General features: G+C 50.5%; 1 protein-coding gene across 5 annotated transcripts in view; it reads right to left on the bottom strand.

Annotated features, from left to right (window-relative positions):
* Window positions 1-15073, bottom strand: part of LOC135388760 (acetylcholinesterase-like) — a 31093-nt gene that overhangs the window by 3673 nt on the left and 12347 nt on the right. For 3 of the 5 annotated variants that reach the window (XM_064618536.1, XM_064618534.1, XM_064618535.1), the window contains exons 3-5: window positions 11994-12197; window positions 3999-4301; window positions 3707-3838 (exon numbers count right to left, since the gene is read on the bottom strand). In XM_064618536.1, coding sequence (XP_064474606.1) covers window positions 3707-3838; window positions 3999-4301; window positions 11994-12197 — 639 coding nt within the window. Of the gene's footprint in view, window positions 1-3706; window positions 3839-3998; window positions 4302-11993; window positions 12201-12980; window positions 13464-15073 lie in introns of those variants that run through there. The other 2 variants (XM_064618538.1, XM_064618537.1) reach the window with 2 other exon arrangements.

Genomic DNA, 15073 nt, shown 5'->3' with positions numbered 1-15073 from the left:
ATTTTTTGAAAACGGGAGGCGGAGAGTATTGTACCATTTGTACCATTATACCGTACATAATACTGCAGATGTTTGTAAGTCAAACGTCGCCATGCCAGTACTGGACAGCTGTTTCGGCCTTGTTGGGCCATCATCAGCAGTACGCAGGCAGGCAACGTTTGAGCGGATGGCGTCAGAAGGTCACGTGGCACGTGATGCCTCCCGTCAGGGTGTCCTAAGACACCTCTGAAAGCCCAGTGCAAAGCCAGTAAAGTGTATAAGGGAAAAGAAAATTAGCAAGAGCTCTTTGGCTGCACGTATAACATATGTTTGTAAGTCAAACGTCGCCATGCCAGTACTGGACAGCTGTTTCGGCCTTGTTGGGCCATCATCAGCAGTACGCAGGCAGGCAACGTTTGAGCGGATGGCGTCAGAAGGTCACGTGGCATGTGATGCCTCCCGTCAGGGTGTCCTAAGACACCTCTGAAAGCCCAGTGCAAAGCCAGTAAAGTGTATAAGGGAAAAGAAAATTAGCAAGAGCTCTTTGGCTGCACGTATAACATATGTTTGTAAGTCAAACGTCGCCATGCCAGTACTGGACAGCTGTTTCGGCCTTGTTGGGCCATCATCAGCAGTACGCAGGCAGGCAACGTTTGAGCCGATGGCGTCAGAAGGTCACGTGGCACGTGATGCCTCCCGTCAGGGTGTCCTAAGACACCTCTGAAAGCCCAGTGCAAAGCCAGTAAAGTGTATAAGGGAAAAGAAAATTAGCAAGAGCTCTTTGGCTGCACGTATAACATATGTTTGTAAGTCAAACGTCGCCATGCCAGTACTGGACAGCTGTTTCGGCCTTGTTGGGCCATCATCAGCAGTACGCAGGCAGGCAACGTTTGAGCGGATGGCGTCAGAAGGTCACGTGGCACGTGATGCCTCCCGTCAGGGTGTCCTAAGACACCTCTGAAAGCCCAGTGCAAAGCCAGTAAAGTGTATAAGGGAAAAGAAAATTAGCAAGAGCTCTTTGGCTGCACGTATAACATATGTTTGTAAGTCAAACGTCGCCATGCCAGTACTGGACAGCTGTTTCGGCCTTGTTGGGCCATCATCAGCAGTACGCAGGCAGGCAACGTTTGAGCGGATGGCGTCAGAAGGTCACGTGGCACGTGATGCCTCCCGTCAGGGTGTCCTAAGACACCTCTGAAAGCCCAGTGCAAAGCCAGTAAAGTGTATAAGGGAAAAGAAAATTAGCAAGAGCTCTTTGGCTGCACGTATAACATATGTTTGTAAGTCAAACGTCGCCATGCCAGTACTGGACAGCTGTTTCGGCCTTGTTGGGCCATCATCAGCAGTACGCAGGCAGGCAACGTTTGAGCGGATGGCGTCAGAAGGTCACGTGGCACGTGATGCCTCCCGTCAGGGTGTCCTAAGACACCTCTGAAAGCCCAGTGCAAAGCCAGTAAAGTGTATAAGGGAAAAGAAAATTAGCAAGAGCTCTTTGGCTGCACGTATAACATATGTTTGTAAGTCAAACGTCGCCATGCCAGTCTTACCAGACTTACAAACATATGTTATACGTGCAGCCAAAGAGCTCTTGCTAATTTTCTTTTCCCTTATACACTTTACTGGCTTTGCACTGGGCTTTCAGAGGTGTCTTAGGACACCCTGACGGGAGGCATCACGTGCCACGTGACCTTCTGACGCCATCCGCTCAAACGTTGCCTGCCTGCGTACTGCTGATGATGGCCCAACAAGGCCGAAACAGCTGTCCAGTACTGGCATGGCGACGTTTGACTTACAAACATATGTTATACGTGCAGCCAAAGAGCTCTTGCTAATTTTCTTTTCCCTTATAATACTGCAGAGCTGTACGTAACACGTTACAAGTAATTGCGTTACTTGTAATCAGTTACTTTTTGAGTAACTTTTCCAGTAATCAATTACATTTTTGGACAAGTAATTTTTCGAGTAATCCGATTACAATTTTGAGTAACCAATTACTTTCGAAGTAGAGTCTGACTCATAATACCAATGCTCTGTGGCAAATTGCCTGTGTCTTCGTTCGGCTATTCTACTGTAGTAAGCGGAAGCCACCGTGATATCGTTCTGGAATTCTATGGCCCCTCTTCCTAATCTTGGAGTCGGCAAGTGAACAACGAACGATAAAAAAGATGATTACGGAGGACTACTTCAGCTTCACCATGCCATGTCGCCGAAGTGATTGGGAATGGTGTTGCGTCGCGGTACCCCGAGGGCGGCATACCTATGTCTTGTCCTAGCAACGCTTCCCTGTCAGTTCTCACCAAGTACCAAGAGTGGGTTTTTAGCGTTGTCGCATTTCCCTTAATAAGTACGGCAAGATAAAAGACAAAAAAATTTGAGCCCTAACTGTGTTAGTGTGTAAATAGCAACATTATGCAGCTCGTTTGTTGAGACATGCAAAATATTATTGCTTTTCACGCGCGAGTCTTTCGTGTTCGCTGTTGTAATCACATGGGAGTTGGGACTTTCTTTTTGTTTTCTTCTTCTTCTTTTTTTTTTTTTCGAAAGTAACGGCCCGAGTAACGCGTTACATGTATACCCGTTACTCAATTACAGTTTGAGTCGAGTAATATGTAACGGTAGTTAATTACTTTTGATTGATTGATTATGTGTTTAATGGCACAAAGGCAACAAAGACCATTAATTACTTTTGCAAGAAGAGTAACGGTAACGGTAATATATTTATATATATATATATGTATGTATGTGTACGTACGTATGTATGTATGTATGTATGTATGTGTGTGTGTGTGAGAGAGAGAGAGAGTAACGGGCACAACTCTGCATGATAGGTACAAAATAGGCTCCGCCTCCCGTTTTCGACAAATCAGGGGCGAGAACGTTGCCATTCGGGACGATGGTTGGCTAGGAGCGTGCTATGTGGTGAAGTTCATTTTTAAGAAGCTGGCTACAGTCGTGACGCAGCCCACATGCGTGAGGCCAACAACGGCAAGCCGGTTTTCGTCATCACCACCACCAGCCTCATTTTGAAGAGTGTAGCATCGGAAGTTTAACCTCAGGGATCCTAGCCGCTTTCGGGAGTAAATGAATGTCAGAGTGGAAACTGCATTTCACGCTCTGTTCTAAGAGTCCCAGGTATATAATTGGTGTGCATGCGTGAAAAGAACTTGAGTCAAACCATCAACCATGATATACAGAGTGATATAAAATCTTGCGACATACATAGGGCACAATTTGCGAAGAAAGAGGCGCCAACTGTTTCTTACTTTGTGTGAGTGGAAAACTGCTAAGTTGGCTGATTTATACAGCCTTATGTCATCACATTGACCAAGAGCACATATTTAGGTAGACTGTTGCATTCGGGCGACCATTTGCGAAGTTCAGTGACAATTTGCAGACCTGGAGAGTAAATGTCGAGGTTAGGGGAATAAAATGTGGAGTAATTGCACTCCAGGGGACTAGAAGCTGCAATTACTCCCCATTTTACTCATTTTTTTTCTTAGAGTGTGGTAACCGCAGGTCGCAAGTAATCAGTGTGACAGTCACGACAGCTCCGTCGCCTGTTATCGACGTCGGGCATAGTTCATCCCGAGTTGCACATGAAAAGAGAAAATGTATTGGTGCGCAGGCTATTGCTATTTCCACTTACATAAGCTATAATGCTATGATCCACCACGTATAATGGAATGGTTATGATTGGCTTGTTTCCTATCTCTCGGACACGACATACCGAATTTCCGGCCGCGACGAGATATTTGGCCAAGTACTGCATTGGACAAACAAAGAGCACATCGCCCAGAATGGAGCACCACACGCCCAGTTCTGAATCCGATGTCACGTTGGCATACATCGCTCGTATTGACTGCGGGATAAAAAATTTCTATTAGCAATTCACCAGACAAAAAGCAGTGCGAAAGATGTCGAAAGAATCCGAATATCCTTCACTGACACATGTAGGTGCATGAAGTTACCACACTTGTCGGAAGGTCACACTGAATCTCAAGTTATAAGAGAGTCGTCACCTGTGCGTGGTCTCCTATACCCAGGATAGCGAGCAGCTGCAGAATGTATCGGTGTACGGCCTCAGTATTTACATAGTTGCCATGGCGCAAACGCTGCACCAGCAGTTGGAGGAAGTAGGATCCCTCGTCTCTCACGTTCACCAGCAGGAACTGTTTGCCTGAGATACGGCTCGGAAGGGAAAGAAGTTCGGTAGACGGCAGCAGATGTGTCCCAAAGCTGGGCACAAATACCGGCGATGTCGCTTGAATCGCCTCACTCGCCTGTAGTAGACTTTCGACAGACTTCTCGCGTAGGCAGTCCACCTGCGTTCCAGAACAGACAAGCCTGAACTTTGATGGCTATAAGTCATGTTAAAGGTTACACACGCCAACAAGACTGTCTGCAAATAACATTGGGGAAACTGCTGCAGGCTACTCAACACGTTAACAAGAATCCGTTTTTTTCAAAGGCAGTGTGATGACCGCCCTTCCTCCAACTTGCCTTCCTCCAGTCCGGTCAATGCTACATCGAAAGCAGTTGCGGCAGGAGGAATGCACGACGCTGTGTGTATACCCTTCACTAGGTCAGAAACACGTGAGAGAGAGTGAACAGACGGTGTGTGAGGAATCTATCGGTTTCTCGAGACACTGGAGCCCTCAAGAACACTATCTGACGCATATTAAACATCCCCGCCGCATCGCAATCGGGTTCTTCCTGGTCATTTCCCCCGAGCCGTGATAAGAGCACATAGTTCGAAGCAGTCGTGTGACTCGTAACCAAGTAACAGCCAGGAGTATTTGCCACTAAGCGATAACGAAAACACGTGCTTTTCCTCCCTCTGTGCAGGTTACTGTTCCGAATTAGCGAAACGAAGTAACAGGGACCACGACTGCTCGCCTTCTTCCCCAACGAAAAACAACAAGTGATTTTATTCCCGTGATCACGCGCCCTACTCAGTTCCTCCTTCTCCTTTCGCAACATCCTCCCGCGCCGCCGATGGCTCTATATCCGCTTCCAGGCGATGCAGTAACTGGACGGGGCGCCGAATTTGCGATCCGTTCGCCATTGTCAGCTCGCAGGCACGGACTACTCCGTCGCGACCCAATATCAGCCGATGGACACGCCCGAGCTTCCAGACCATTCGTGGCGCTCCTGTGTCGTGTATAACGACAACGTCTCCAATCTTGAGCCTTGTGTCTGGTTCCCGCTTGCCAAGGTGAGCGGACCGGAGCTGTAGGAGGTACTCCTTACGCCACCTTGACCAGAACTGCATGCGTATCTGTTCTTGAGTCCTGAAATACCGGCGCAGTTCCGCAGCGTTCTGCGGCGTGGTAGCTGCGGTGTAGCTTGGAAGTGCTGTTGATCTTTTCCCAACGAGAAAGTACGCCGGCGTGAGAGGGTCCAGGTCGTATACGTCCGAAGAAATGTACGTCAGTGGTCGGCAATTAATGATACTTTCTATGTCACACAGCGCAGTAACCAGACCTTCGAAGTCCAGTCGACGACTTCCTAGGCATCGCTTAAGAGCTTCTTTGACCGAGCGTATTATCCACTCCCACCACCCGCCCCACCAGGGTGCCCTTTCGACGATGAACTTCCAACGAATTCGATGGTTGGCGGCGAAGTTCTGCACACCAGGTGACGAGAGGACTGCGAGAAGACGGGACAGCTGGTGGAAGGTCCTAGCGTTGTCGGACATGATGACAGAGGGTAGACCACGTCGTGCGATGAATCTGCGGAATGCTGTTAAAAACCGCTCGGTGGACATCTGATGTACAAGTTCAAGGTGAACGGCGCGTGTGACACCACATGTGAAGACAACAATGTAGGCCTTTTGTTCGCGAAGTGCGGCATGCGAGACGTAGAGAGGCCCGGCGAAATCAATTCCCACAACATCAAACGGATGAGTCTGCGTGATTCTTTCTCTAGGCAGCGGGGCCGCTGGTGCGGTTTCGGGTGACAGCCGTCTGTACTTGCATGGAAGACAAGTGTGCAGCGTGCGGCGAACTGTTTGACGACCCTTGAGGATCCAGTACCTTTGACGTAATTCACTGAGGGTGTCTTGAACTCCCGCATGATGCAAACGTTCGTGCGTGTCCAGGATTATCAGAGCACTGTATCGGTGCTTCGACGGGAGGAGAATCGGGTGACGAATATCGATGGAGTCGTCCATTTGCTGGAGCCGGCCTCCTACGCGAAGCACGGCAGTCTCATCGAGGAAAAGCTACAAGGTCAGTAGGGTAGAGGTGCGCGATACTGGCGCGGATCTTTGAAGTGCTGCCACCTCCTCAGGAAACGCTTGTGATTGCGTGTTGCGTACCCAGACAAGTTCGGCTGACGTCAATTCATCTGCAGAAAGTGGACCTGTCGTCCTTGACTGCGGGTAGCGCAGATTGTGGATGTACCTGAGCACGTGAGCCGTAAGCCTTAGAATATGCTTCAGTGAACTGTAATCGGCCAACCGCAGCGGGAGGTCCAATCTTGTCGCGACTGCCACACAGCAAACTTCTTCCGTCGGAAAGACCTCTGCATCAACCACGGGAGCAGCCGCTGAGTCGAACTCTTGCGATAGCCACCGCGGACCTGACCACCACAGCTGGCTGTCGAGCAGAGCCTTCGCGGATACGCCTCTCGTTAGCAGATCCGCGGGATTGTGTTTGCCTTCGCAATGGAACCATTGTTGCGGGTTTGTGAGCCGTCGTATCTCGGTTGTGCGGGCTGCGACTAACGGCGGCCACTTGTCAGTGTCATTCTTGACCCAGTGCAAAGCTATTGTAGAGTCCGTCCAGAAGGTGGCCTGGAGTGCTGCGATGGGCAAGGAACTGATGATGCGACAGAAAATGCGCGCAGCGAGTAGGCACCCGAGAAGCTCTAGTCGCGGTAATGTTAGAGGCTTTAGTGGAGCAACGCGACCCTTGGCGATGAGCAAGGAAACCTTGATGCGGCCGTCGCTTGTTCGACTGCGAACGTACACTACGACACCGTACGCCCGTGGGCTTGCGTCTGCAAATACTTGAAGATCGAGCAAGCTGTGCTGGGATCCGAGTACCCATCTTGACTGCCGTACCTCCGAGAGAGTTGCCAGATCGTTCACCCATGCGTGCCATGCGTCCAGCAGTGGCGGCTGTAGAGGGGAGTCCCAAGGCCATTTTTCCTTCCATAAAGTCTGGAACAGTAGGCGCGCTGTAATGGCGAATGGAAAGAGGAAACCCCAAGGATCATACAGTCGAGAAAAAACCTGCAGTACACCCCGTTTCGTGGAAGGGGCGTCTTTAGCGAAGGCCTGGACGGACCGCGTGGGGACCCAGATCTCGTCGAATTGTCTGTCCCACGGCACACAGAGTACACAAAGAACAGAGCCCAGTTCAGAGACGTTGTCGTATGCGATTCCATCATTCAGATATTTCTCTTGAAGGACTGGGGAGTTTGACGCCCATTTCCGAATGTCCATCCCCGCCTCTTGCAAGATGGCTCTGGTCTCCTTGTAGAAAGTCTGGGATTCTGCGACATCCCTGCACCCGACTACCAAGTCATCCACGTAAAAGCTGGTGGAAAGTCGTGCAGCAGTGGCTGGGTAACGATGGCTGACAGATCTGAAATGGTGCTGCAAGGTGGCCGCGAGGAGGAACGGGCTTGAGGCAGCCCCAAAGGGCACTCGTGTCATTCTCCACTCCTGCAACGGCGGGTACGGGTTGGAGGCAGGTGGAAGGTCGGAAACCCAAAGGAAACGAAGGGCGTCGCGATCTTCCGGCCGAATTAATATTTGGAGGTATGCCTTCCGGATGTCGGCAGTGAGGGCTACCGGGTGGTACCGAAAGGTGAGTAGGAGATGCAAGAGGTCACTGTTCATGTTCGGCCCCTTCGACAACACGTTGTTCAACGACGGTTGGCCAGTGATGTGGGATGACGCATCAAAAACAATTCGGATCTTGGTTGTGGCGGCCTCGCTACGTACTACGGCATGGTGAGGCAGATAGTAGAGATTACGGTCGGGATCAGGGCCGGTAACTTGTTCCGCATGGCCTTCTACGAAATATTCTCTTGTAGAGGAGGTGGAGTTCCTCTACATGAGTCCTGACCGGCGATGATGGAATGTCCCAGCGGGCAGGTGGATGGGCGTAGGCACGCCAAACCGCGTCGTCAGTTTGAGTCGCGCCTTTTCCAGGACCTCTTAGCCACTTTGGGTATAACACGAACCCGCACGACGGCGTACCACCCGGCATCTAACGGCATGGTGGAACGTTTCCATCGGCAGTTGAAAGCCTCGCTACGGGCCCATGGCTCCACCCGTTGGACAGACTCCCTGCCGATCGTCCTCCTCGGCGTACGGTCAGCCCTAAGGTCGGACCTTCAGTGCTCGTCGGCAGAGCTAGTTTACGGCTCCACCCTTCGCTTGCCTGGCGAATTCTTCCGCACATCGTCCTCATCGGTTACCACCAGTGTCCCAGACATCCAGCAGTTTGCTCAGACGCTCCGCGACACCATGTGCAAGCTGCGTCCCGTTCCTCCCCGCACACCGCCTGGCCCCCACGTCTTCATCAGCCAGGACCTGTCTTCGTCCTCCCATGTGTTCGTGCGGCGTGACGCGGTGCGTAAACCTCTCGACCCCCGCTACGATGGTCCTTTCAAAGTGGTACAGCGCAGCCAGAAGACTTTCGTTGTTGACATCAAGGGGCGCCATGAAGTCATCGCAGTCGACAGGCTGAAGCCCGCCTACCTCACCGTCGCCTCAGTTTCTGCCGTACCGTTTCGGGTCACCAAATGTAGAGGAGGTGGAGTTCCTCTACATGAGTCCTGACCGGCGATGATGGAATGTCCCAGCGGGCAGATGGACGTGGCCTCACACTAGGACGGTGCCGGTAGAACTGCCGTGCCAGCGCCGTAGCGCGTGGCAGCAGAAGCGCGTCGTCGTCGTCTTCCACGGGCCGCCACACTCTTATTGTTTTGTCGTATTGCCGCAGAACCTCTGATGCGCTGCTAAATCGTCTGAGCTGGGCTCGGAGCCTATGCACTGCCGTGGCTTTGTTGTTGGCATCCGGTGGAAGCCCAGGCTCCTGAATCATCAAGGGAACCTCATACCGCTCTTTCGACTTTGCTATGCCCGCCTCGAAGACCTGGAGGTCCGCGCTGCACACGTGGCTGGCTGTGGGCTCGGTACTTGTGATTCCGAGCGTGTCAAGTTTCCACAAGTCTTCGGCACTACAGTCAGACTCTGGATCTCCGCAAGTGAGAAGTAGGGCACATGTCGATTGGGGGAGCCGGGTATGCACGGTCGTTGAGCCCTGTATAACCCAACCAAACACCGTTTCAACGGCAGTGAGATCCTCCGTCATCCTCAGAATTCGTCCCGTTACAAGACGCCAGTAGTTGTCTGCTCCGACCAGGATGTCAACACTTCGGGAAACGCCTGATGTTGACGCAGGTTGCAAGTCACGCTCAAGTAGCATGCGTGTTAAACGCAGATCCAGCGAAGGGCTCAGGGACTTGCATATCTCGGGAATCGTGAGAGCTTCTAACTCGAAGGTGGCGTCACGGCCTGTAATGTTTACAGTGACCTTACTGCATCTGTGGCGGGCAGATTGCGTTGATCCAAACGCGTAGATGGCCAAGTCCTCAATGTCGATTGTCGCACATTGTAGGCTCATAGCGAGGTCCTCTCTGATAAAGGTCCGTTGGCTTCCGTTATCAAGCAGGATCTGGACTCTTGCCTTGCCTCCTGGGCCAGAGGCATCCACCGCAGCACTTTGAAGCAGTATGACTGTACTGTCCATAGAAGCTGGTGTTGCTTGCACTGGAGACGGCACTGCGGCCGTTGCCGGATGGGGTTCGGCGGCTAGAGACGCTGCCACGGGCTGTATATCACAGAGTATTGTGAGATGGTGACCACTGCACTTCCTGCAAACTAAACTGGCTGAGGTTCGACAGTGGCGTGCATGATGGTAGCGTTTTGCACATCGATAACAGCGCCGCGTGGAGCTCAGCAGCCGCTTTTTCTCTTCTGGTGTTGTGGGAACAGGACAATCTTCGGTGAAGTGGTCGCTTGTAGAGCCCTGCACCATCCGCGGATGGAAGCGGATATCCGCGGATATCCGCAATATACTTGCGGATTCGGATGAAAATTTAGCACTTTCTGCGGTGTGCGGATCGGATGCGGATGGCTCGAGGTCGGATGCGGATCGGATGCGGATACGAAGGCAGCGGATCGGTAGCGGATCGGATGCGGATATACCGCGTGCTGTCATTTTTCCACCCGCAATTTATTTGTATTGCGCGCCGACAGCCGACAGCGAGCGCATGCTCTGGTTCACCTTTGACCATGCACGGCGCCAAGACGGGAGAGGAGGCATTCAGGCGTCTCGAACCGCGCGAGCGCCGACGAGGTAGCGTTCCACGCGTTCCAGAAGTATCTCCATATCGCGTTTGTTGAAAGGTTTACATTTGCTTGTCGTCATGACTGAGTCCTTCCGTGACAGCATGGAGGCATCCGAAATTATACCAACATGCTTCCGGCGGTCTTTACGCGTCTTTCGAAACGTGCGGATTTTTGCGGATCGGATGCGGATGGTGCGTTTTGCTCAGCGGATCGGATGCGGATGTAAACTCTTGTGTATGGTGTGGATGCGGATCAGATGCGGATAACGTGTGCGCGGATGCGGGTCGGATGCGGATGCCAAAAACCTCATCCGCGCAGGGCTCTAGTCGCTTGCACGACAAAACGCGCAATTCCTCTGGGAAACTGGAGCCCCTGGACGTTGCCCCTGGACGTTGACAGCAGCAGGGAGGGCTGCCGCGGACGGTAAGCATGCTTGCAGGGTGCCTTCCGAATTGTCTTTCTGAACGTGGCGGGGACGGTGAAAGGCCGCTTCTTCCCTACTTTCGACTTGCACCCGCAGAAAGGTAAGAAGAGCGGTCACCTGTTCCGCTGTCGAGAAAGTCCTTGTGCCGTCAGCGGAGGGAGCCCCGCCGCCACTGTTCCCGCCAGATGCAGCGTCCGCTTTCCTGCTGTGCTGAAACTGGACGAAGAGGTCGGTAGGAATGCAGCGCGTAAGCACCCTGTATAGAACGACATCGTAACTCGATCGGGGTATGCCAAGCGATTCCAAAGCCTTTGTATGCCGTGACGCCTCGTCGTACAGATGACGCAGCTGGGCTACGTCACTACAGCTGTTCACCGAATGGAGGGCCAGTAGCTTATCTATATGTTCTGCTGAGAGTAGATCTGTGCGCCCGAATCGTTGGTTGAGAGTCAGTATTGCGGTAGCGTAATTGTCCCCGCTGAGACCGATGCCGTCAATTGCTCGTTTGGCGTCGTCCGTAAGAAAATATAGTAGATATTTAAACTTCTCTACTGGAGCTAGGGAAGCATTTCCATGAATCGTAGCGTCGTAGTGTTCCCAAAATCTTTGCCAATCTTGCAGTTTCCCTCCGAATTTCGGGATCTGCAGCTTCGGCAGCGATACGGTGCGGCCTGCTTGAGACGGCGGATCCCCAGTCGTGTGCAACTGTTCGCGGAGGGCCCGCTTCGCCTGACTGATGGCTGCTTCGATCCGCTTTTCCTGCTCCAAGACAGCGTTGTTCTCCTCATCGAACCCAGCATCGTCGTCGATGAGTTCGAGAATCTGCTGATAGAGGTTGCACAACGCGGCCCTCCGTGCAACCAGGTAGTCCATGTCTACCTCAACGCTGGCCTTTGGAATATCGGGGCGCGCGAGGCATTCTTCTAGATGCGCGATGGTGCGGGTAACCATCCCCCGGATCCCAGCTCGAGTCCTCTTGAGGCGATCTAGTTGACCCTCGCGGGGCATTGTCGAGTGCAGTCGTCCCGGGTTTCGGCACCAAATGTTCCGAATTAGCGAAACGAAGTAACATGGACCACGACTGCTCGCCTTCTTCCCCAACGAAAAACAACAAGTGATTTTATTCCCGTGATCACGCGCCCTACTCAGTTCCCCCTTCTCCTTTCGCAACAGTTACACTTCCTTGGAGAAAATACGGAGTAGGTAGTAATAGCATACCTTGTTGGCGTCGTGGACTGCATTGCATTGCAAAATGCGCGCCAGGTGAATAAAGTTTTCTTTGCCTGAATTGTCCGGAAAGCGGCGCAATGGTGAGGAAGAGTGCAAGACAAAGCGCTTCATGTCCTGGAGGTCATGAGGCTCTGGGCTAAGCAGCTGGTAGCCCAATGACACTGCCCCGGCATCGTGGCCAATCACCGCCACCTGCTAAACGAGATTACCTAGGGTGAGACTTTATTGCATGTTTCGGGACTAAAGCCGCATGTCACAACGGCAACTATCTGCAAGAGCCTCTCCCTATTGTTGCTTACTCGAGGGGCTATATACTCAAATACACACGGCGCGAATGCTCACTGATACGTGGCGAAATTTTTGCCCAGTTAACAGTTTTTTTCTTACTTCTGGGTTGGTGGGTTCGACTTATAGTGAAACGTATTCGTTGCAGTTAAAATTTTCTTGTCATCATTAACAATATTTCACGGAACTTTATATTCGCGGGAAAATGGCGATCGCGAAAGTCCCGAAAATAGGTTGTTGCTAAAATTACTACTTTTACAGTGTCTGTACGAGTGGGCGTAGCCGTCTTCGTGCCATGGCACATCACTCTCCCTGTTCGAGTGTTCCTGCGTGTCCCTACCCACGATGTGTCCCGATACCCCAAACAGCACAACGTATTGGCAAATTATTGGACCAATATTGGAATATTGATCCAATTTTGGCAATGTCGGCCTTGTGTTTATTGATTGACTTATTGATTCATTCGTGCCCAAGAACAATCACAAGTTCCTTGGTGTTGGTGGACATAAAGAAAGGCAGAGAAATAGAAATCACCACACAGTGCAAATACCACAAATACATCCAAAACGCGCAACGTACAGCATCGTACAACGTACAACACAACACAATATCGGGCCAATATTAGGCCAAGATGTTGGATGTTGTTCTGATATACGAGAAATCGTGAGAACGACGAAGAGAGAACCGAACCTTGGAAGCGTTCCCACCGAAAGAGTCGATATTCTCGCTGATCCATTTGAAGGCTACGCGTTGGTCATAGAGGCCCACGTTCCCGGGCGAATCACTCAGATTGGCGTTGAGAAACCCCAGAGGACCGAGACGGTAGTTGGGCACCACGAGCACCAGGTCTCCGTACAGGGACAGGTATCGGCCGTCGTGCGCGGTGTTGGCACCGTAGCTGAAGTCACGGCCAGTCAGGAATACCACCACCTCCCTGAGAACACCTGCCCCTTTCTGGAAAGGTTCAGGGGCAGAGCCAAACGTGCTATGCTACGACAGTGATTATGTTGTGTATCTTCCCCCACGCTACACACACAAAACTGAGACCATATATCTCGTCTTGGAGGAACTTTCTGAAGCCATGCGTGCTGGTCCCCTAGCTTTAGTGTGACGAAAGGAAGTTTAGCTATGTTTTTCCATTGGCACATACAGGGTGTTCCACCTAAGGTGATAAAAAATTATAACTGGCGACGTACTCTCCGGAGGATTATAGGACTTTCGGCATTTACATTCTGGAAACTTTTGCCATCATTGAGGAAGGCTTTAGACAATTTAGATAAAGAAAGGTAAAACAAGAAGAGGGAACACTTCCTCGTCTCCCCGCAAATACCGTGCGCTTTTCTTTGCGACAATTAAGCAAGCAGGGCTAGGCTAAAGCCGAATTTTTACTAATTTTTTAATACTATTTCTGTTGCGATACTGTGCATAGTTTCGGTTGGGTGTGTGGTTATCCGTGGAGGACCTAATGTTTCTGTTAAAAAAAAGTGAGCTTCGCTTGGCAATTTCCAAAGCTAAATTGAAAGAAAAAATTCCCGCATTTAAAAATTGTCCAAAGCCTTCCTCAATGGTGGCAAAAGTTTCCAGAAGGTAATTGCCGAAAGTCCGACAATCAGGGAAAGGTAAGGGAATATTTTTCGTTTCCGTTACCACCTCCGTTACTGACCCTTATTTGTTTCTGTTTCAGTTTCGGTTACCACCATTGTTGCTTTCCTTTCCGTTACGTTTCCGTTTCGGTTTTCGGTACCGCCCCCACCTCCAGCTTTTTCTTTTCCTTCTTTCTTTTCTTTCTTTTTTTTTAAAAAAAAAGAGCATTGAGACCGTGACAAAACTTAATACCTCTAAGTTCTGAAGTCTACTTTGAGGACTCCAGGGACACATGCACACAAGAGACAACGTTTATTCGAAACGTTGCACATATTATACACATATAGGTACGTGATCTCTGTGAACAGCTAATATGAACATGGTTTCCAGGAATGTGACTCACGCTTACAACTTCCAAGTCACCATAAGCGTATAAGAACTACGCTTCTTCTATTTACTGTATACCACTTACCTATATATGCTACAGTTTGATAGTTCATTTTAGTTTTAGTTCAGTTAATTCTAGTCTGCTTCATTTCATAAATTTATCTACATGATATCGTAAAGAATTGCAATAATTCGGGTCCTGCGGTACCCGAATTATTACCGTAAATTATTGTCGTTTCCGTTTCTGTTTCAGGGATTCTAACTGTGCGATATCCGTTTCTGTTTCTGTTACCGTTACCTGCTATATTTCCGGTATAATACCGTTTCCGTTTCTGTTACCGTTTCTGTTACCTTTCCCAGCCGACAGTCCTCCGGCGAGTACGTAGCCAGTTAGAATTTTTTATCACCTTAGGTGAAACACCCTGTATTATTGGCGTGTAACCAACACCACCTAGCGTGGACTCCAGCAGGGAGCAAAGGTAGATGCCGGTCTTGTGAACCAGAAAATATTCGAGTATGTTTGTCTGTCTCACCGTGAGAAACGGCGTCTACCACCTAAAAAATCTGTTATACCTTAGTAAGGCGTTTGCACTGGTAGGAATGTCTTAGCTGTGTGTTGAATTCGTACGTTGAGATTTGTGACACTCTATTTTGGTAAATTTGTGCTCATTTCATCACACAAAAGGAGAAGAAGAAGAAAAGGAAAAAGCGTCCCTATGTTAATGCCGAGTAGTTAGGTTTGGTAACAGATAAGAATGACATCGTCTTGAGTGAATGTCGCTATTGAATAACAAGTGTTCATGCCCCAAGTG

Source organism: Ornithodoros turicata, chromosome 3 (genome assembly GCF_037126465.1).
Source record: "Ornithodoros turicata isolate Travis chromosome 3, ASM3712646v1, whole genome shotgun sequence".
Classification (NCBI taxonomy): Eukaryota; Metazoa; Arthropoda; class Arachnida; order Ixodida; family Argasidae; genus Ornithodoros; species Ornithodoros turicata.
This window is presented reverse-complemented; position numbering and strand designations above follow the sequence as displayed.